General features: G+C 43.6%; 1 protein-coding gene across 3 annotated transcripts; it reads left to right on the top strand.

Annotated features, from left to right (window-relative positions):
* Window positions 1–1,430: 1,430 nt before the first annotated feature.
* Window positions 1,431–12,454, top strand: LOC129855701 (E3 ubiquitin-protein ligase RNF25-like). 3 transcript variants are annotated; one of them, XM_055923638.1, is made up of 10 exons: window positions 1,431–1,527; window positions 8,657–8,728; window positions 9,328–9,424; window positions 9,857–9,924; window positions 10,057–10,126; window positions 10,381–10,452; window positions 10,644–10,787; window positions 10,989–11,078; window positions 11,267–11,404; window positions 11,519–12,454. In XM_055923638.1, the coding sequence occupies exons 1-10, from the start codon at window positions 1,511–1,513 to the stop codon at window positions 12,350–12,352; spliced, it is 1,602 nt and encodes a 533-aa protein (XP_055779613.1). In that variant the 5' UTR covers window positions 1,431–1,510; the 3' UTR covers window positions 12,353–12,454. The 3 variants fall into 3 exon arrangements, with proteins under 3 accessions (XP_055779613.1, XP_055779614.1, XP_055779615.1); XM_055923639.1 differs by lacking the exon at window positions 8,657–8,728 and having other exon boundaries at window positions 1,450–1,527; XM_055923640.1 differs by lacking the exons at window positions 1,431–1,527; window positions 8,657–8,728 and having other exon boundaries at window positions 9,334–9,424; window positions 10,038–10,126.
* Window positions 12,455–23,591: the final 11,137 nt, after the last annotated feature.

The following is a 23,591-nucleotide window of genomic DNA, read 5'->3' on the forward strand; positions in this document are numbered from 1 at the left end:
CTTCATTTTTGGGATCCTTATTATCCACCTGCACAGTAGGTGATGAAATACAATTGTTGTGAACACCATTATATCATAGAAGAGAGTCGTCCCTCCCATCAAAGGAGTCATCTCAGGGGTGACGACTGATGTTCAGGTTGAATACCTGAAGAGAATTCCTGGTGTGGTTGGTGCCCGGCGTCTGACCCGTTAGGTAATTGGAGAAAAAGAAGAAAGTCTGTAGGTCCTTTTGTTTTTTGACAAAGAGCAAATACCTACGCATGTGAAGCTTGGTTATAAAAGGTATACCGTAAGAGCTTTCGTCCCCAAACCACTGCAGTGTAAGAATTTTAAAGGATTTGGTCATGTTTCAAGTGTGCGCAGATGGACAGAGTATATTGAACGGTGTGTAGAAGGACAACGGTGTTGCAATTGTGGTGGGAATCAGGATCCCGAGTTCCTGGAGTGCCCTGTAAGGGTGAAGGAGATTGAGGTGGCAAAAGTTAGAGCAGTCAATCGAATCTCCTATGCAGAGGCGATTAAAATAATTGAGAAAACAAGTGATGCTAGTGAAGATATGGTAGTGGATGCACCACAGCCTGTAATAAATGTTTGCTGCCAGTCAAAAGACACCCGTGTGTTACAAAAGTGGATTTTGTGGCGTTCATTGCCACAGTTATAAACTGTACGGCACAAGTGTCAAAGAAGTCTGAGAAACTGGACATTTTTTGTGGCTGCAGCAAAAACGTTTTTGGGACTTAAGGATTTTACATCTGAAGACTTGCAAGGGGTACTGGCGCCGGAAGACCCACCCTCCCAGGTTTCCCTTGAGCCTGTGTAGTGATCAGATCTGTTTTATTCATTTTGAACAGAAAAGTTGTTTGATTTAGTTTAGTTAAATTATAAATGTTTTGGTCATTTTGTTGTTTTTTGCAGGGGTATTTAGTTCCATTTTTGGTAATCCTGTTTCCATCCCACATAGTAGTTGGTAGGATGCACATTAAATTGTGCGATCGCCAATATACCATAGACGAAGTAGAACAGGCGTTGTGCTGAAAATCTCCCCCCTGCTAGAATTCTCCTTCCCTTCGCGTTCTTCATTGCTGCGACTGGCCTGCCAGTTGTGATTTCTGCTCTTCACTCAGTTTTCGGTTTGGCTATTTGTTTCAAGTGTATGTGGCGGTTCTAGCTTGTATAGCGCCCGCATCCGATGGCGCCCCGTGCCGCCGCCCATGTCGCCCGTACATAAATCCGCTACTGATTTGTATTAGTCTATAAATAAATATCTTTGCCAAAATTCGTCATCTCTCCCATGTCTTATTCGACTAGTAGTTTTGAAAGTGTAAGGATAATAATTCAGCCATAGTTGTTCTGAAATGTTTATTGCTTGCCAACGTTTTACTCCCTCTATGCTTAATTTAACACACATACATGTTGTTCTATAGAAAGTATTGACTAGCCACAAAATTAAAGAAATTACAAGGTGGGGAGGGGGAGATTTTCGGGCACAACACCGGTCGGTGGAACGAAGATGGCCGCTGAAAGCGAGTGAGTTTGTTGATGAGAGCGTGTAGGTGGAGAAAATGTGTCAAATGCCTGTATAATACGTTAATTCATATTCAATACCATTTACTTAAATGTATCTTCAAATGATATGTACGTTGTAGATTGTGGTTAGCTAGCTATGGGTCGCTAGCTTGCTAGCTCCAGCAGCTAGTTTACTAACGTTAGCTACACCCAAATTAACCAACAACACAGCTGGGTGCAGGGGATGATGCAGCCAAGCATAATCTTGCAAGCAAGCTGTTTGTTCAACATTGTAATTTACTAAAGATATTACATACAGTGCTAGTTAGCTGACATACATATAGGAAAATACACGAAGTTTATATCTGATTGAACCAGAATCTGGCTTTAAAGGAGACGTTGAACGTGGCAGGAGAATTTCCATGTTCAACGTCTCCTGTAAAGCCAGATTATGGTTCAGTGCTGGGTCGTTCCATGGCATTTCAGCAAACCATGACACCAACCATCTCAGATTGTTCTGAAATAATTTCCATAGTTAGAAACCTATAACAATAGCATTTTTGACACGTTATTTTGATGAAATGTAATTTGATCTCTGATAAATTAATAAGCTAATTGATTACACCCAAATTGGCAATTTAAATGTATAGAATTCATAATACCCAATAAATATAGTACCTAACACTCTGATTTTGACCAAACTTTTTTATAACATTGAGTAAGGCATGAAGAATACAAGGAAATGGTAAAACGCCAGCCATGGACCCCTCGCACCAAACCCACCACAAGGAGTGTGACAAGTAGTATGAAGCTGCGCCTCTGATTATAGTTTCTTTGTTTTATGTAATGGATTCTCATCTAATTTGTTGACCCCCCCCCCCCCTTCATAGAAATTAGTCATTGAAGTTGTTAGGTTTATGTCCTATCCTACATTCTGAAATTACAAGGTTCTGACCACTAAACAGTGTTGTTCCTGCTAGGAGGTGATCAAAAAAGAACAGCCCCTCAATATTAAAGGGATAGTTAACCAAAATCACAACATTTGTTTCCTTACCCTGTAAGTGGTTTATGGACAAGATATGACAGCAACCCATGCTTTGGTTTTGTTTACCTGGCCACTATTTCAAATGCTAACGTTTTAGCATTTGTGACACAAATCCAATGCAAGTCAATGGTACAGTGCTTAATAGAAAGTCTACACCCCCTTTGATTTCTTCATATTTTATTTTGTTACAAAGTAGAATTAAAATGTTTTAATTGTCATACTCTGTCAAAGCGGAAGAAAAGTAATAATATATTTTTTAAAGATGAATGAAAAATAAAACGGGCGGCAGGTAGCCTAGTGGTTAGAGCGTTGGGCCAGTAACCAAAAAGTTGCTGTATCAAATCCCTGAGCTGACAAGGTAAAAATCTGTTGTTCTACCTACTGTTCCCCGGTAGGCCGTCATTGTAAATAAGAATTTGTTCTTAACTGACTTGCCTAGTTAAATAAAGGTTACATTTAAAAAAACATTTTTTTTTTCCTTGATTAGATAGGTATTCACCACCATGAGTCAATGCAACTTTGGCAGCGATTACAGCTGTGAGTCTTCCTTGGTTAGTCTCATAAGAGCTTTGCACACCTCTATTGTGCAATATTTGCCCATTATTCTTTTCAAAATTGTTCATGCTCTGTCAAGGTGTTGGATCATGGCTTGACATCAATTTTCAAGTCTTGCCATAGATTTTCAAGCAACTACTGAATAAGTCAAAACTGTAACTTGTCCATTCAGGAACATTCATTTGGCTTTGTGTGTAGGGTGTTGTCCCGCTGAAAGGTGAATTCCTGTTCAAGTGTCTGGCGTTAAAGCAGACTGAATCATGTTTACCTCTATGATTTTGCCTTTGCTTAGCTCCATTTCTTTTCATCCTGACAAACTCACCTGTCTCTGGTGATGTTAAGCATACCCTTACCATGATGCAGCCACCACCATGCTTGAAAATAAGGAGGCAGTTATTATTAGCTGATGTACGAAGGGCTATATAAAAAAATAAACTTGAGTTACTCAGTGATGTGTTGGATTTGCCCCAAACATAAGGCTTTGCAAAAATATATATAAATATTTTTTTGCACTATTATTTTTTTGCTTTGTTGCATACAATGCATGTTTTGGAATATTCTTTGTATTTTTATTATTTTAACTGTCATTTAGGTTATTATTGTGTAGTCTAAGGCTGACCTCATTTAGTCAACTGGTTGATTGTTTGGTTGATAGGCTGTTGGTCAACCAAGATTTCTTTAGGTGAGCGCTAGCAATGTTAACCAGTATATTGGTGTTGATAACAATGCCGGGGAGGCAACAGAGTTGGGAGATTCGAAAACAGACCTTGCCTTAATTGTCTAAGAAAAGTTAGGGGAGAGGAAACCCCTACCTAATTAGGTATTTTTTGTATTTATTTATAGATTTTTTTTTTTTTTACAAGGCAGTTCAGGGAAGAACACATTTTTATTTACAATGACGGCCTACACCGGCCAAACCCGAATGATGCTGGGCCAATTGTGCGTCTTAGCGTCTGTAGTGACGCCTCTAGCACTGAGATGCAGTGCCTTAGATCGCTGCGCCACTCGGGAGCCCAATAATCAATAGCCTAACTATTAAATGTGCCTGGCTTTATAAATCAATCATATATCAACTGAAATAAGACAGATATTGCGTCTGTTGCCTGTTTGGTTGATAGCCTACTGATTCCATGAGCACCAAGTCTCAACAATTTCACAAATTTGGCAGTTTTAATTTTTGCTATGCTGTAATAAAGGCTTTAAACTTTTTTTTCATTAGACCAGCATCTGGTATTATTTGTCATTTATTTAGTGTTTACACTGTTCCAAATTGTCAGACATGATTTAAAATAATAACCCTCCTTTTTCCTTAATCTCCTTATTGTTATTATCATCATAATAATGAATGTCATTATCATTAGTAGGCTTAGTATAGCCTTGTAAAACCACCATCGAGCTGTAGGCCTAAGAGTGCATCCTGTTTAGTCTTCATACTGTAACTTATTTAGGTCTATATTTCAATACTTATATAGGCTACTGTATCAATCAGTCATTAATTCATTCATGTCATCAGACAACATACGAGTCATTCATAATGTGAAATGCAATCCAGCATTTTAGTTTAAAGATAAAAAAGCGACCATTGAATAGTTAGCGTAAGCATTAAATAGGCCTAAACCATTTTATTTTGGAAATTGCATTCACGAATGTGACAGTTTTTAGTAGTGATTTATCGATATCAGATATTTTCCTTGCCAAAAAACCCCCGATACCGATAACTGATATTTAACATTTTTGCGGCCTTTTAAGCATTCTAGTACAGTTAAATAGTTAACACACACACAGACGCAGCGGTCTAAGGCATTGCATCTCAGTGCAAGAGGCGTCACTACTGTCCCTTGTTCGAATCCAGGCTGTATCACATCCGGCCGTGATTAGGAGTTCCATAGGGCGGCGCACAATTGGCCGGGGTAGGCTGTAATTGTAAATAAGAATTTGTTCTTAACTGACTTGCCTAGTTAAATAAAGGTTACACACCACACTGAACAAAAAGTTATTTTGTTGGCATTTACCTATGTCCCCATTACTACTAAAACATAATCAAAACCTATTTGCCAGCAGCATACCACCCTGCATACCACTGCTGGCTTGCTTCTGAAGCTAAGCAGGGTTGGTCCTGGTCAGTACCTGGATGGGAGACCAGATGCTGCTGGAAGTGGTGTTGGAGGGCCAGTAGGAGGCACTCTTTCCTCTGGTCTAAAAAATATCCCAATGCCCCAGGGCAGTGATTGGGGACACTGTCCTGTATAGGGTGCCGTCTTTCGGATGGGACGTTAAACGGGTGTCCTGACTCTCTGAGGTCATTAAAGATCCCATGGCACTTATCGTAAGAGTAGGGGTGTTAACCCCGGTGTCCTGGCTAAATTACCAATCTGGCCCTCAAACCATCATGGTCACCTAATAATCCCCAGTTTACAATTGGCTCATTCATCCCCCTCCTCTCCCCTGTAACTATTCCCCAGGTCGTTGCTGCAAATGAGAACGTGTTCTCAGTCAACTTACCTGGTAAAATAAAATAAAAAAAATAAAACATTTCTTTCACTTACTTGCTGTGCTGTTTCGTTGTTCAGTCGTTTCATTCTCAACCAGGATGGAACGCCGTTTGGGCCGTTTCTATGGAACGCCGTTTGGGTCTTTGCACGTCAAATAACTCTATTTGACATGTCAAATAACACGACAATCTGTTTCAGTAGCTATAGTTAGCTAGGTGTCATCATCTAAAATAACCCTAATTTATAAGACAGTTCTTATTTGATTAATGGTGGTCAGAACCATCTATGTGAAGCTAGGCATAATAAGGATTAGCCACAATAGTGGACTTTGCGGTTAGCCTTCAGAATAAAAGTAGGGCATAATTCTACTATTTGTATGATTTGCATCACTGTCAATTACATACTTTTATTTTGAAGGCAAACTGCAAATTCCACTATTGTGCCTAATCCTTATTGTGGCTAGCTTCACAACCCATAACCTGGTCCGGTTCAGCCTCACTAGACAGATGAAGCTAGCTGGCTGCTAATAACGTTAGCTTTGGGCAACAAAGTTAAGTAGCTGGCTAGCTATTTATTTTCATGAACTGAAGTTCAATTTCAATAGGCGAACAACAAGTGGCTACCTAGCTAATACTCTCTCACAAGGATTCCTGAATCATTGCTAAGAATAATGAAAATAACTGCACTTTCTACTAGTCATTGTTTTTAGGTTGGTTTTATTGGTGCTAGCTAGGTACCAAGCAAAAGCTAGCTACCCCATACATTACATTTTTTTACATTTTAGTCATTTAGCAGACGCTCTTATCCAGAGCGACTTACAGTAGTGCATACATTTTATTACATTTTACATACTGAGACAAGGATATCCCTACCGGCCAAACCCTCCCTAACCCGGACGACGCTATGCCAAATGTGCGTCGCCCCACGGACCTCCCGGTTGCGGCCGCGTGCGACAGAGCCTGGGCGCGAACCCAGAAGTTGCCCCTTAGAAGTTGCGGTCGAACAGATTATGCTTTATCACCAATGCGGTATTGTTAACACATCGTCTGTGGCCAGTTATTGCTTGTTTGCAGACTTTTTTTGTACAGCTTTGACAGTACTACTGTATTTTTTTTGACACGCAAAGACCCAAACTGCGTTCCATAGTATGTCGTGAAGCTAGTATCAGTGACACTAATACTATGTAAATCCAGTAGGGCAACATCTGAAAAATAGGGCACTTGATAGTGTGGACCGGTGCTCGACCAGTCGGCGAAAGCCAACATCACCCACGACAGAGAACGGTTGATTGTCAAGGGCAATGAATTCCATTATCTTGCCGTTAACTTTGAGTTGTCTCGTAAAAATGTTCTTACTCTTTTAAATGACTGCTAGACTTGTTAACTGCTCGATCCACACAGCAGAAAATTGTGTGGATTAGGAATGCTATGTAGCGCAACATTTTACGTGGCGTCATTACGTCATGTACCTACGTTTTATTGGTATGCACGGTAGCTTTGACATCGTTTTTTAACATCGGTGTTAAACTAGATATCGAGCCGATACCGATGTTGGCATTTTTAGCTAATATCGTCTGATTCCAATATGTTCACCATTATATTGTGCATCCCTAGTTTTTAGTGTTTACTGTAATAAAGGCATTACAACAGACTCTCTGGTACGCTTATAATTTATTTGGTGATTACATTGTCCAAACGGTCAGAAAAAATGTATATTGTAATCTGTTTGGTCGGAAGTTTATTTACACTTAGGTTGGAGTCATTAAAACTCGTTTTTCAACCAGTCCACAAATTTCTTGTTAACAAATTATAGTTTTGGCAAGTCGTTTAGTACATCTACTTTGTAAATGACACAAGTAATTTTTCCAACAATTGTTTACATTATTTCACTTGTAATTCACTGGATAACAATTCCAGTGGGTCAGAAGTTTACATACACTAAGTTGACTGTGCCTTTAAACAGCTTGGAAAATTCCAGAAAATGATGTCATGGCTTTAGAAGCTTCTGATAGGCTAATTGACATCATTTGAGTCAATTGGAGGTGTATCTGTGGATGTACTTCAAGGACTAACTTCAACCTCAATTCCTCTTTGCTTGACATCATGGGAAAATCAAAAGAAATCAGCCAAGACCTCAGATAAAAACTTGTAGACCTCCACAAGTCTGGTTCATTCTTTGGAGCAATTTCCAAACGCATGAAGGTACCACGTTCATCTGTACAAACAGTAGCACACAAGTATATACACCATGAGACCACGCAGCCGTCATACCGCTCAGGAAGGAGACGCGTTCTGTCTCCTAGAGGTGTTCTGTCTCCTAGAGGTGAATGTACTTTGGTCTGAAAAGTGCAAATCAATCCCAGAACAACAGCAAAGGACCTTGTGAAGATGCTGGAGGAAACAGATACAAAATTATTTATATCCTCAGTAAAACGAGTCATACAGTGGGGCAAAAAAGTATTTAGTCAGCCACCAATTGTGCAAGTTCTCCCACTTAAAAAGATGAGAGAGGCCTGTAATTTTCATCATAGGTACACTTCAACTATGACAGACAAAATGAGAAAAAAAAATCAAGAAAATCACATTGTAGGATTTTTAATGGGGGGTCTGTGGGTGGCTTTTGACCACTTCTTTGGATTCCTCATGTCTAACTCATTGTTGGAAAAAAGTTGGGTCCAAATCAGGTGCTCGGTACTATATTTATTGAATATTATATGAATCCTATTAATGAAAATAGACAATTTGGGTGCAATCAATTAGTTTAGTTTCTCAGAGATCAAATTATATTAAGACAAAATAATTTCTGAATAATCTAAGATGGTGGGTGTCAATCCTTTGTGCTTTTTGAGGTTGAACGACCCCGCTGTCATTTATAGCTAGCTTGATAATTTGCCACACATGATTATCTGAGCTATGCAGGCTCTACATTTTACATCTGGTTAAGCTAGCTAATGATCCTGCTCTGCAGTAAGTTAATAAGTTACAGTTCAAGCCATTTCTGCTGTAACATCCAGATTGTTGCATCATTCATTGACATTGGCTACATCTCCTCTCTACAGTGTGCTGTCTGAGATTGAGGTTCTCCAGTCCATCTATCTGGATGAGCTGCAGATTAACAGGAGAGATGATGGGTGAGCCATTCTATTTGATGATAGTGGTGTTCTGGGGCCTGGGCTAAGACCTCACTTAAGATTTTGCTGACTCATGAATCTATATAAATACCAGCTGTAGCCTGATTTGCAGATCTGTTTGTGCTGGTGTGGCATAGCAACAAATGACAAAACAACTTGGTTCACCTTAAGCACATACAGTACAGATCTGTGACCAAACTATAATACTATAGGCACACAAACACCACACACACCATTGTATCAGAAGTGCAGTGTGCAAGTTAACTATGTTTTATGTTGCATCACGAGGATGGGCCAAATCGAGGGATATTGCAGGTCTGTTGCATCATACTCAGCTGATTGTTGCGTTCCCTCTGAATTCAACATCCTGTCCTCCCAACTGCTCTTTGAAGAGGACTATCGGCCTTCACACTTAAACAGACATCTCTTTCTGCTCTCTTTTCTATCCCTGGGTGTTTTGCTATAGCACATGACTGTTTAGCCTCCCCCGGACAATAGATAAGACTAGATGAATAGCTGATAGACTTCGGGCTTTGAAGTGTGTATATAGACTTCGGGCTTTGAAGTTAATTGACATTCTCTGTTGCTCTCTCTTATAGGGGATGGGAGGTGAGTCTGGTTCTATATCCCTCCACGGGTGAAGATTCCTTCTCTCAGTTTGTGCGACTCACCCTGACTTTGACTCTCGACTTGCAGGTATGCTCATATTCCCTTCTTCCTTGTCCTTTGCAATTCCCCAAAAATATTCCCCATTCCCTGGCTTAGGGCATGTATTTAGGTTACTTGTGTAAAAAAAAAAAAAGATTTGTGTACCCGCCTAAAGATACTGGCCTTCCCTGCTCCTGGAGAGCTACCTACAGGGTGTGTACACTTTTGTGTATTGGTGCAGGGATGTAACAAAAGCTTGCTTACCCAGTAGCACTGTAGGACCGGAGTTGAGGGGTCCTATGTGAGTTTTGAGACAACCCTCCATGTAGCAACAACACTTCCTGTAATATTGTTTCTGAATCATGTGAAAGTTTTTCCTATGCTTTCAGAATTTCCTGTCCTTAGGACCCTGCCCTGTCCCTTTCATTCTCAGGACATGCCACTTCCAATGTTATACACTGATCTCTCTCTCTTCCTAAGTATCCCTGCTCTCCTCCCTCCATTTCCATCCACAACCCTCGGGGTCTTTCTGATGACAAGCTGTGCAGGTAACTAGAGGAAGTCTGTTGTCCATCTTAGGTTCATTGTAGTCTTATCCACTGCTCTGATGAAGGGTAGTTAAAAACATTTTTGTGTCCCCTGTTACTTGTATTGCTCCCAGATTTCTCTCTCTCTCCCAGTGTGCAGAAATGTCTGCAGAAAGAGGCGGTGTCCTGCCTGGGTTCCGCTGTGTTGTACCAGCTCATTGAGGCCAGTTCTCTTTCTCTCCCTTTATTTACCCCCCTCTCCCCTTTTCCCTCATTTTCTCTTTCTCTCACTCCCTCTGTTCTTATTTGAAATCTCTTAGTTGGAGACCACAGTAATTTAAGTACTGTATTTGTGATATTAAAATTAGAACTGTGGCTCGAGGATGCCCTTTGACCTGATTTTATTTTATTTATAAATTTATAAATAGAGATGAATATCAAGTACCTGACTCAGTCCCTCTTCTCTGTCTCTCTCAGAAAGCCAAAGAGATCCTGACAGAGAGCAATATTCCCCATGGGAACTGCGTCATCTGCCTTTACGGGTTTAAAGTGAGCTGTATAATTTGTATTTCCATTAGTCCACACAAGATGAAAGTTTAAACTAGTCTTCCTGTTTGAAACTCTGTAGACAATGTTTACACCAATCCAATGCTTTTGAAATCTATGAGGGGGAGTGAGCAAGTGGACACAAAATGGGACCGCAGCATTGTCCTCCCCTGTGTCTTTCTGGTATGTCCCAGGATGGGGAGGCGTTCACCAAGACCAGATGCTACCATTATTTCCACTCCCACTGCCTAGGCTGCTATATCATGCACTCTGAGACTGAGCTCCAGGAGAGGGAGAAGGAGCTGGAGCAGGACAAGACACGGGAGAGGACCGATGAGGTGAGATCAAGTGTCCATATGCAGCGGTGGAATTGAGGGGGAGCGCCTGGGTGTTCCTAAAGTGAAACAGAATTTTTTTTTGGGGGGGGGGGGGGGGGGGTCAATTTATTTTTTTTAGCTATATTACTGGATATTTTACAGTGATGATTCACTTTGTGGTCAGTTTGACTGGTGGTTCTTTCTTTCTCCCTCCCCCTGTAGGAGCTAACGGTTGTGTGTCCCGTGTGTAGAGAACCTCTGACTTACAACGTTGACCAGCTCCTGTCCAATCCCGCCCCTAGCTTTCCAAAGGTAAAGACACAATTGCACACACTTACAACACACTGTACTGCTATGTAGCTGTTCTTTTTTCTCTACAGCACATTTTTTTCATGGCTTGCAATTTTAACTAAACTACTTGAGGGACACAACCCCTTAAATTATAGTGGCTACTATTGCAAATACATCCATGCATTTGTGCTGACCTCTACTTCACTCAGCTGGAGGGAGCGGTGATGGGGGTGGAGTTTCGGCAGAAGTGGGCTGAGCTCCAGAACCTTTTGGAGCGTCAGAAAGCAAAAGGCGGGATTATCGACACAGAGGCGGAGTCTAACCGCTTCCTCATACATATTAATGAGGTAAGGAAGCAAGGAGGGGCTTAGAAAAAATATTAGCTGAAGTGTCTGTGTGTGAGCGTGCACTTTCCTGATAATGTATCTTAATTAAATAACGTTGCCACTTGTTTTTCATAGCCACCTCCTGACTCAGACAATGTCAGCGCTGATGGGAATGCCTCTCCCAGCCAATCACTGCCCTCCCTTCCCCCTGCCTCCACCAATCAGATCACAGCACCAAAGCTGCAACACGCTGGCCACTCACATCGCAGGGGAGGGCTAGGTCACCAGTACCGTCACCAAGTGCCGCAGGGCCACTTCAGGGGCCCCAGGAGGGGAGGGAGAGGCAGGCCAGAGGCGGGGCGAGGCAGGCCCCACACCCACCCAGGGACACCTGTCCCCCCCACTGACCATCTGGACAAACTCTCTCTGTCCTCAGAGAAACATGACAACCTTTACAGTGCTCCTCCTGACAACTTTCACAACGCACCAATCAAAGCCAGACTTCAGGAGAACTCTAGCCACCCAGACCTGGGACAAGCACAGTTAAGCCAATTGGAGAAGGAAGAAGGGGAGGGACGTACGGAGCTAGGCCTACAAGAGGCTCCAGTTCCTAAAGACGGTCAGCCAATAAGCAAATCAAGCCTGGACACTTCTAAAATAGACATCCCACCTAGCAACGGCATTGAAATGGAGCCTGGGCGAGGCCATAGGGAGAGAGGAAGGAGGAGGGTCCCTCGCGGTTCAGTGCAACAGCCTGACCAATGGCAAGAGAGGCATTTCAGAGGAACAGACCAATGGGATGCTCGGGGGAGCGGGTGCCATCACTACTGGGACGGGCGAGGTCAGCCAAGCAGGGGAGTTGCCAACTACCCCCGTAGCAGAGAAGGCAGAGCTCACATGGCTGGTGGGAGGGGCTTCCATCAGAGTGTGGTAGAGGGAGATGTGGGGAGAGATGCTGCTGCTCTATGACAAAGGGACAAAGGAGGAACTAAGAACAACTATGTCTGTACCTCCATTTACATTCTCGACACACCTAAAATAAAGCTTTGCACTGTCTGGCACCTAAATGAATCGGTGTGTCCTGCCTTCTTTCCTATTGCTGTTTGAATTGTTGTCAGTGGGCAGTTGTTTAGTTTATGCTGAAGCATTCTTTTTACTGCATAAGATAAAGAAATGACGGGCCACATTTGTCTGAGGGAACATACAGTATATTTATTATTGACAGAAATCAGCTGAAATTGACCTGCCTTGAACATCACACACATCAACTTATTTCCCCCCACCCTCCCCCCTTCCTTTTTTCCTCTTGCTTTCACTCCACCCCTTATTTCTGCATACCAACCCCTCCCCCTGGGCGTCCAGCCTCACCCCCAGCCCAGTAGTAGTAGTTGTAGGCCGGACGAGAGCCCCCCTGCTGGAAGTCTGGCCTCTGCAAACGCGGCCCAGTGGGGACACTGACACCCCGGGGGAAGCGCTGCACTGGCCGGTAGATGTCTCTGCACTTCAGGGTTTTAGGAAACAGCTCCACCTGAGAGTAGGACAGGGGTATGAAAGGATAAGCTTAGGCACTGTACATTATTTATGAGGGATACCTGGAGAAAATCGGACCTCTGAAATAAAAATGTATGGCCCTCCTTTCAGTAAAATCTATGTTTTACTTGACCCTCCCTGATCACTTGAAAAAAGTGACCCTCCCCTATACCCCAAATAATAATTAAAAGGTGCATTATGCAGAAATCGCTCCGCCATTTCCTGGTTGCAAAAATGCTAATAGTCGCCTAATTTCAGTAACGACGCAAGCAATGTAGAGAATGAGTACTGTCTAAACTGCTCTGCTCTGGCACCCCAATGGTGGAACAAACTCCCTCACGACGCCAGGTCAGCGGAGTCAATCACCACCTTCCGGAGACACCTGAAACCCCACCTCTTTAAGGAATACCTAGGATAGGATAAAGAAATCCTTCTAACCCCCCCCCCCCCCCCCCCCCCCTTAAAAGAGTTAATGCACTATTGTAAAGTGGTTGTTCCACTGGATATCATAAGGTGAATGCACCAATTTGTAAGTCGCTCTGGATAAGAGCGTCTGCTAAATGACTTAAATGTAAATGTAAATGTAAACCCCTGTGAAATATACACTACATGAACAAAATTATGTGGACACCTGCTTGTCAAACATCTCATTCCAAAATCATGGGCATTAATATGGAGTTGGTCCCCCCTTTGCTGCTGTAACAGCCTCCACTCTTCTAGGAAGGCTTTCCACTAGATCGATGTTGGAACATTGCCTTTTATAAACGTTCTATGTCATTTTACATGACTGGAAACACACACATTTTTTTAAATCCACAACCGAGCATGACAGCGAATGAATGAATGCATGCTACTGAGATGTTTAGATTTCTATACAGGCTAAATGTAAAAAAAAAAAAAAAAAAATTTAAAAAATAGGATAGTCTAAGTTTGGAACAGTGCTAACGTTGTCAACAGTAAAAATGTAGCGGAACAGAACCAGTTACAACTGAAGTATCTGATCATCAATGAATGAGAATTACAATTGTGTTTTAACACAGCAGCCGCACATCATCAGTTAGGCCTATAACTTGTAACTTAAAGTTCATTTGGGAAACTATAATTTTCTAATACAATTTTATTCCTTGATATTGTTACAAAATAATTGATAAGGGCATGGGAATATGAGTGTCTGCTAGACTAAATTAACAAACTAGGCATGCATAGCTCACCGCATGATCAGCCCGGTGCCAGGATAAAGTGACTTTGTTTGAGGGCGTTCTTGCATCAGAATTATAATGAATTCTTCTTATATCATGCTATACCACAAACAAAGTTCAAATGCAGAGACTGAGACCACTGAGTGCTTTTGCAGTGACAGGTTGGTGTGAAATCTGTAGCCCATCTCCGCTGCGCTGTATCAGCGTAAAATAGGGTCCTTCTATCAGTTGTAAGGACAAAGATTCAGCAGGAGGCAGACAGTGTTGGATTTATTTACACAGCGCGGTTGTTTCAAAGATGACAGTGATATTTACAAATACACTGTATACAAAGTTCTGACTTCAATGTCAGCATTCAAAAGAAAAAGCCTCTCATTAGGCAAAACTTGTCTTACCATTAAAGCACAGGTGGGGTCTACCAGCCTCAGATACAGCCTCCCCTTGAGTTACCCAAAAGTGAACTAACTAGAACATCCCCAAACCAGCACTTAAATACATTTGGCCATACCTATACTTGGAGCGCAGGCCAGGTATATCTGTGCACGCTAAAGCATGTGCTTTCATGCAAAATAAAACATGACAGAAACCAGACAAAGACAATGAAGAAATTGACAGTAAACTGGTAATTGCAATTAAATAAACCAAAAGTTTTTACCACAACTGTTGTGCAGTTTGAGCTCTCCAAACAATGTTTCCACTTGAAGAATGATATGAATGTATATTATATTTAATGAATTAATGAATTTCTGTCACCAAACATTTTAAATTAATGAGGGAATATGTTGGGATTAACAGATTAAACTGATTAATATATATTTCACGGGGCATTGATAAACATTGACACAATTAAATAAATAGTGTGCACGAATTGGCGGGAGTCGTGCCTATAGCACGTCTTCGCCACACACCCCTCCCCTTATTCTGGTCTCGACATCTTAAATTATGCTTGAGACATGTTCCTCACAAATAAGCAGTAACCTCAAACATTTTCAGGACGTAGCAGTGTTCATTTTCCATTCAACTGAAATCCTTACAGTTCAGTATTTCTAAACACCCCCCTTAAACACACACACTACCCAAACTATTGGACATGTGACAGCAAGTCAGTATGGCACATTCCAAACGAGCACTGGGTACTTGATACATATTGACCAATATGGGTATGTCCATTTGGTGAATGTAGATTGGTGGAGGAAGTAAAGGAACATCATAGCAGTTGCCCCAAGGCAGATGAACATGTTGCCCAGGCCCTCAACTCTGTTCACTAACCTTTTGGCGATGAGGTGGCACAAACTTCCCTGCTTAGGCCTTTGTTGAACCAGGTAAGGGAGTATTCTCTCCCAAACTATGCACAGTGGACACTGAGGTTGTCTCCAGACCCCCCCCCCCCACCCCCCACCCCCCAGCTGTGACTGCTAGGTCATAATAAATTCAGCTAGGTCATAATAAATTCAGTGTCAGTCACCCCCCAGCTAGGTCATAATAAATTCATAATGAAAACCTCACACACTCATCATCATAGGGCAGACACTCCTGCAGAGCAACCCCCCCCCCCCCCCCCCCCCATAGGAAGAGCATAAGAGCAGGAAGGAGACAGTTCGGCCTCCAACATGGCGTCCTCACCAGGGGCCGACTGGTAAAATTGACCCCGCCCTTATAAATCAAAATCAACTGTTACAGACGGAGGCGCTTCACATTATTCACTTAGCCTACCACAGAGATGAGAAGTATTTCCCCCCCGCTTTTTATGGAAGCCCCAGAAACTTTCCATAGCCCCCCTTACATACAGTATTAGTCAAAAGTTTGGACACACCTACTCATTCAAGAGTTTATTTTTACTATTTTCTACATTGTAGAATAATGGTGATTCCATCAAAACTAGGAAACAACACATACGGAATCATGTAGTAACCAAAAAGTGTTAAACAAATCAAAATATATTTCGTATCGCTGCAGAATGCTGTGGGTAGCCATGCTGGTTCACTGTGCCTTGAATTCTAAATAAATCATAGACAGTGTCAACAGCAAAGCAACCCCATACCATCACACATCCTCCTCTATGCTTCACGGTGGGAACCACACATGCTGAGATCATCCGTTCACCTACTCTGCATCTCACACGGCGGTTGGAACCAAATCTCAAATTTGGACTCATCAGACCAAAGGACAGATTTCCACCAGTCTAATGTCCATTGCACGTTTTTCTTGGCCCAAGCAAGTCTCCTTCTTATTGGTGTCCTTTAGTAGTGGTTACTTTGCAGAAATTCAAACATGAAGGCCTGATTCACCCAGTCTCCTCTGAACAGTTGATGTTGAGATGTGTCTGTTACTTGACCTCTGTGAAGCATTTATTTGGGCTGCAATCTGAGGTGCAGGTAATTGCCGATTTCTGAGGCTGGTAACTCTAATGAACTTATCCTCTGCAGCAGAGGTAACTCTGGGTCTTCCTTTCCTGTGAAATTCCTCATGAGAGACAGTTTCATCATAGCGCTTGATAGTTCATGCGACTGCACTTCAAGAAACTTTCAAAGTACTTGAAATTCTCCGCATTGACTGTCCTTTGTCTTAAAGTAATGATTCTCTTTGCTTATTTGAGCTGTTCTTGCAAACAAAACCTACAGATGGAAATTATTCCTAGGTGGGGTCTGGCATCCAAATTAAGGTCGGACAATGGCACACATTTTGTAAATAGTGTTATTCAAAATATTTCTGAGAGTCTGTGAAGGTTGCTGAGAGATCTACGTGGGTTCACGCCAGCCACTGCAGGAAGGTGCCATACGACCCAGTCCAAGCTGTACCAGAGGATGAATCGCTGCAAAGGACCTAGCTGGCCATGGGAGGATCAGGACCAGATTCTGCGTATCCTGTTTGTAGCTTTTCTGGCTAGCTTCTTTATTGCAACTGCTGTATTAACTCTGAAGGGATCAGAGCAGACCAGAGGAGGTGATGACAGGAATGCTACCAGTCTGACCAATTCCAGTGCAGTCCCACGGCGGGACTTAAATAACAGCCGCTCAAACAGAAATAAACGTTCAGCCCCTTGGTGGTATCTCCAAGAGAAGCTGAACATTTCAACACCATGGAAAGACAATGTATGGTATGATATGCTGACGTTTCACGTCAGACAACGGAAAAATGGGACTTGTATAGCATGCCTTCCCACCCCTACTAGTTCAATTTCTATGTTCACTCTGTATGAAAACCTATAAAGTGAAGTGCTACTAATGACGTACTGTGTTCATCTGTGCAAACACCATGGGACCACGCAGCCGTCATATTGCTCAGGAAGGAGAAGCGTTCTGTCTCCTAGAGATTAACGTACTTTGGTCTGAAAAGTGCAAATCAATCCCAGAACAACAGCAAAGGACCTTGTAAAGATGCTGGAGGAAACAGGTACAAAAGTATCTATATCCACAGTAAAACGAGTCCTATATCGACATAACCTGAAAGGCCGCTCAGCAAGGAAGAAGCCACTGTTCCAAAACCGACATAAAAAAGCCTGACTACGGTTTGCAACTGCACATGGGGACAAAGATCGTACTTTTTGGAGAAATGTCCTCTGGTCTGATGAAACAAAAATAGAACTGTTTGGCCGTAATGACCATCGTTATGTTTGGAGGGAAAAGGGGAGGCTTGCAAGCCGAAGAACACCATCCCAACCGTGAAGCACGTGGGTGGTAGCATCATGTTGTGGGGGTGCTTTGCTGCAGGAGGGACTGGTGCACTTCACAAAATAGATGGCGTCATGAGGAATAAAAATGATGTGGATATATTAAAGCAACGTCTCAAGACATCAGTCAGGAAGTTAAAGCTTGGTCGCAAATGGGTCTTCCAAATGGACAATGACCCCAAGCATACTTCCAAAGTTGTGGCAAAATGGCTTAAGACAACAAAGTCAAGGTATTGGATTAGCCATCACAAAGCCCTTACCTCAATCCTATAGAAAATTTGTGGGCAGAACTGAAAAAGCGTGTGCGAGCAAGGAGGCCTACAAACCTGACTCAGTTACACCAGCTCTGTCAGGATGAATGGGACAAAATTCACCCAACTTATTGTGGGAAGCTTGTGGAAGGCTGTAGTTCAGCACAGTTCAACTGTAGTTCAGCATCGTCGTGGTTCTATGATATGTTAGGCCCACGGGGTACTCTGATGTTACAAGTTTTCCTCCCAGTAGCAATTATGCCTTATGTTTTGTGCCTGTTCTATTTTGATAACATGTATGAGGGCTTTATTGCTGAAATGGGGTGGGGTTGCTCTGGGCCCTGACAAATCCTGAATGATGCCTCTGCTAACAAAGGATGATAGAACAGAGGATGAGGACCCTAATTTGAATGAGTTGCCAAACTATTTATCTCATGGTGAAGGTGATGATGATGAAGAATGCTCACCTGTTTAGAATAATAGTAAACGTGTTTTTATAACTGAAGTTATTTTTTATTAAACTCCATTGTTGCATATACTGCATTATGCATTGAATATTTGCTTGTCACTCTCTATGAAGATATAGGCTTAAATCGTATAAACTGTATGTATCTTTTGTTTTTCTTCATGGTTCATGCTGTATCATAGACAAATTGGTAGAATGCTTATATGCGTTGGAGATTGAAATGGGAGACAGTGCTAAGGTTTTTTGGGAGGACGTTGAGTCTGTGATATTGTCACGTTCCTGACCTTATTTTCCTTTGTTTAACTTTGTTTAGTTGGTCAGGACGTGAACTGGGTGGGTAGTCTATGTTATGTGTTTTTATGTTGGGTTCAATGTGTTGCCTGATATGGTTCTCAATTAGGGGCAGGTGTTTGACGTTTCCTCTGATTGAGAACCATATTAAGGTAGGCTGTTCTCACTGTTTGTTTGTGGGTGTTTGTTCCTGTGTCTGTGTATGTCGCACCACTCGGGACTGTTTCGTTTGTTCTAGTCTGTACCTGTTCGTGCGTTCTTCGTGTTTATGTAAGTTCATATGTTCAGGTCGGTCTACGTCGTTTTTTGTTTTGTAATTTCTCAAGTGTGTTAGGTATTCGTCTTGTTTAAATAAATTACATCATGTATTCCACCTACGCTGCATTTTGGTCCGATCCTTCTCGCCTCTCCTCGTCCGAGGAGGAGGAAGAATATGACAGCCGTTACAGAAACACCCACCAAAAAAGGATCAAGCAGAGTGGGAACAGACAGCAGCAGCAGCAGAGACCGAAGACACAGGACTCATGGACTTGGGAGGAGATCCTGGACGGCAAGGGACCCTGGGCTCAGCCAGGGGAATATCGCCGTCCCAAGGCGGAGTTGGAGGCAGCGAAGGCAGAGAGGCGCTGGTATGAGGAGGCAGCGCGGCGACGCGGTTGGGAGCCCGAGAGTCAGACCCAAAAATGTCTTGGGGGGGGGGGGGGGGGGGGGCACACGCGGAGTGTGGCAAAGCCGGGTAGGAGACCTGAGCCAACTCCCCGTGCTTATCGTGGAGTGAGAGGGTGTCGTACTGGTCAGACACCGTGTTATGCGGTGGAGCGCACGGTGTGCCCAGTGCGCGTGCTTAGCCCAGTGCGGGCTATTCCACCTCGCCGCACTGGTAGGGCTAGGTTGGGCATCGAGCCGGGTGTCATGAAGCCGGCCCAACGCATCTGGCCTCCAGTGCATCTCCTCAGGCCGGCGTACATGGCACCAGCCTTACAAATGGTGTCCCCGGTTCGCCAGCATAGCCCAGTGCGGGTTTTTCCACCTCGCCGCACTGGCAGGGCTACGGGGACCATTCAACCTGGTAAGGTTAGGCAGGCTCGGTGCTCAAGAGCGCGTGTCCTCCTTCACATTCCGGTATAACCGGTGCCACCTCCACGTACCAGTCCTCCGGTGGCAGCCCCCCGCACCAGGCTGTCTCTCCGGGTTCTCTCCCCAGTTGCTCCCACCTGTCCAGTGCTGTCAGAGCATTCCTCTTCTCCAGCGCAGCCAGAGTCTCTCATCTGCCCAGCACTGTCTGAGCTGCCTGCCTGCACAGCACCGTCAGAGCTGTCCGTCTGTCCCGAGCCGTCAGAGCTGCCCGTCTGTCCCGAGCCATCAGAGCTGTCCGTCTGTCCCGAGCCGTCTGAGCTGTCCGTCTGCCAAGCGCCGCCTGCGCTGCCTGTCTGTACTGAGCCTTCAAAGCCGCCCGTCTGTCCTGAGCCTTCAAAGCCGCCCGTCTGTCCTGAGCCTTCAAAGCCGCCCATCTGTCCTGAGCCTTCAGAGCCGCCCGTCTGTCCTGAGCCTTCAGAGCCGTCCGCCAGACAGGAGCCGCTAGAGCCGTCCGCCAGACAGGAGCCGCTAGAGCCGTCCGCCAGACAGGAGCCGCTAGAGCCTTCCGCCAGACAGGAGCCGCTAGAGCCTTCCGCCAGACAGGAGCCGCTAGAGCCTTCCGCCAGAAAGGAGCCGCTAGAGCCTTCCGCCAGACAGGAGCAGCCAGAGCCTTCCACCAGCCATGAGCAGCCAGAGCCGCCAGCCAGCCATGAGCAGCCAGAGCCGCCAGTCAGCCATGAGCAGCAAGAGCCGCCAGCCAGCCATGAGCAGCCAGAGCCGCCAGCCAGCCATGAGCAGCCAGAGCCGCCAGCCAGCCATGAGCAGCCAGAGCCGTCAGCCAGCCATGAGCAGCCAGAGCCGTCAGCCAGCCATGAGCAGCCAGAGCCGTCAGCCAGCCATGAGCAGCCAGAGCCGTCAGCCAGCCATGATCAGCCAAAGGCCGTCAGCCAGCCATGAGCAGCCAAAACCGTCAGCCAGCCATGAGCAGCCAGAACCGTCAGCCAGCCATGAGCAGCCAGAGCCGTCAGCCAGTCCGGAGCTGTCGTCCCTCAGTCCGGAGCTGCCGTCCCTCAGTCCGGAGCTGCCGTCCCTCAGTCCGGAGCTGCCGTCCCTCAGTCCGGAGCTGCCGTCCCTCAGTCCGGAGCTGCCCCTCAGTCCGGTGCTGCCCCTCAGTCCGGAGCTGCCCCTCATTCCGGAGCTGCCCCTCATTCCGGTGCTGCCCCTTAATCCAGTGGGGTTAATTTGGAGGTTGGCCAGTTGGGGTAGGCTACGGAAGCAGGGATTGACTATGGTGGGGTGGGGACAACGTCCAGAGCCAGAGCCGCCACCGTGGACAGATGCCCACCCAGGTATTCGTCTTGTTTAAATAAATTACATCATGTATTCCACCTACGCTGCATTTTGGTCCGATCCTTCTCGCCTCTCCTCATCCGATGAGGAGGACGACAGACGAGCGTTACAGATATAGCTGTCACATGCAGCAACCAATGCAATGAATTATTGTTTTTAAATTTCTTGTTTTATGAAGAATGTATGCACCACTATGTGGAAGTAAAACCTCAATGAACCAACGAATGGTTATTTACAATGGTAATATACTAGTGCAAGGAAGTTTCTTTTCCTGTAAGTTTGAGTTGGAAGCGGTTTGTTTTATTTGTACTAATGTTTTTTTAAGTTGTAATCCTTTTTTAAGTTGAGACTATGTTTCAAGATGGGGAAATGTCGTAGAATCACAACATTATGTTAATCACGTGACTTTTTTTGTAATCCTATATTAGTACTCACACTCTCTGTTTGATGACAAAACCACCGCGCCACATTCATATTTAAGTGAGCACATCACAAGCCAAGGTGAGTCCAAACATGTATTGTTTGCTGCTGCATAAATGATGTAATATGCAAGGGAGATATGTATACTGTAGCTAAGAAAGTAATACTAAGTGTATGTTGTGTAATAAGCTGTTAGTAGCCCATGTGCCTCACCCTAATAATTTGGTCTATTTTCCCCTCTTAATTTCACCTAATATTACTCTTCTGACTCGGTGGTGCTGCACATGTAGCCTATAACCTGTTTTTGAGAAATGTCATCATCTAATATTGTAAGAGGTTTCATTGTCGGTTACTGGCCTAACGCTCTAACCACTATTTATCCTACGGTTCTGACTTGGTGTACAGGGACAATACTTAAGAGCCCATGTTCTGCATTCTGTCGCTGTTCATTTCAAAAGTGCTGAACACATAGTTATATTGAATACGTCCGTCGTCGCTTGCTCATTAATGTCTTAATCGGAATGCCTCTTATCCGCTCATCGTTTCTTTATGCCATAGTTTGTACACCTCAATTGTCAGTAGAAACCAGATTTTGTTTAAGTAAGTCATCTATATCACCTATGTTTAAAAAAAAAGAAGGCCGTAAACGAGGCTGAATTAATTGTTTCGCTGCCAGATAAGGCTCACACTGATAGCCAGGTGTAGCGGTGGTAAGGATTCACTCCATTGTGCTGGAAAGAAAGCACTGCTGTTGGGACAGCTTTATATAGGCCCTATAACAGTTTGTGGGCACCGCTTGTCGTCGTTACAGTGCAATTAATGTTTTGTTTGGTGTTGTGTAGTGTTTTTGCTGGCATAAATCCCAATTTTTTTGTTGTTGAGTTTTCCCCACCAAGATTTAAATGCTAAAATTGCCACTGGTCTAAGCACGGCGAATGGGGGTAGACAGGGTTAGGGAGTATGGGATTACAAAAAAAAGGTAACTGTAATCCATTACCAACTAAAATATTGTAATCAGATTACAAATACTTTCGAAAAACTAGATTACTTCTAGGATTACTTTTAAAATCAGAAAGGGTGTTTGCGAAAAAAACATCTTTGACACTTCTCTGTTTTCTTAATGACATTCAAATCAGCATTGAAAAAAGGCGCAACTTTAAATTTGTTCCACCTGAACGAGTCTGACCACAAGTCAGAGACCACTATGATGACACACCAAATGTGTTTGCTGGATTGCATGAAAAGAGCAGGAATAGGCTTTTGCTTTTGGAAGTAAGGATGACAGTAATGGTGTAGTCTACGGCGATACAGACATCACTGATTATTGATATCTACATAGCGCATTGTGAATCACAGTGCTGCTCTCTCATTTGAGCTATTTGCGCCTTACGGATTGTGGTTGTTGTGGATGGCTGTTCACAAATCTAAATGTGTATTTGAACCCAATAATGGTTGAATTCAAGAAGTTTAAGCTGCCTATCAATCATTGTTTTTCAAACCAGTGGACAACCAGTGAAAAATGCGCTCTTGCATCAGCTGCATAATGCAGATCCAAGCCTATGGAATAAAAGTGGGGCTTTTATTGCTCAATCTAATTCATTCTGATAAAATAAATAAATCCATGGGCCTAATGGACACATGCTCAAACTTGCACACTTTTGATAGACATAAAGGGGCAATGTGTAGTTTCTACATCCATTTTTGGACTTAGATATATATATATATATGAATTAGATAGATATATATCTGTAACGGCTCTCTTTCGGTGAGTGAGTTGACCAAGGCGCAGCGGGTGATGAATACATAATGTTTTAATGACAAGACGGAAAAACACGAAACGAAATACATTTGAATGATTTACAAAATAACAAAACGAACTAGACAGACCTAAACTATGAACTTACATGAAACGAGGAACACAATAAACAGGAACGACCGAGACGAGACAGTACCG

Source organism: Salvelinus fontinalis, chromosome 5 (assembly GCF_029448725.1).
Source record: "Salvelinus fontinalis isolate EN_2023a chromosome 5, ASM2944872v1, whole genome shotgun sequence".
Taxonomy (NCBI): Eukaryota; Metazoa; Chordata; class Actinopteri; order Salmoniformes; family Salmonidae; genus Salvelinus; species Salvelinus fontinalis.

Bases quoted from the DNA above. Each gene is read 5' to 3' on its own strand.
- LOC129855701 (XM_055923638.1), top strand. The intron at 10,127-10,380 runs GCCAGTTCTCTT...TGTCTCTCTCAG, and splicing joins TGTTGTACCAGCTCATTGAG to AAAGCCAAAGAGATCCTGAC. The intron at 11,079-11,266 runs GTAAAGACACAA...TACTTCACTCAG, and splicing joins CCGCCCCTAGCTTTCCAAAG to CTGGAGGGAGCGGTGATGGG.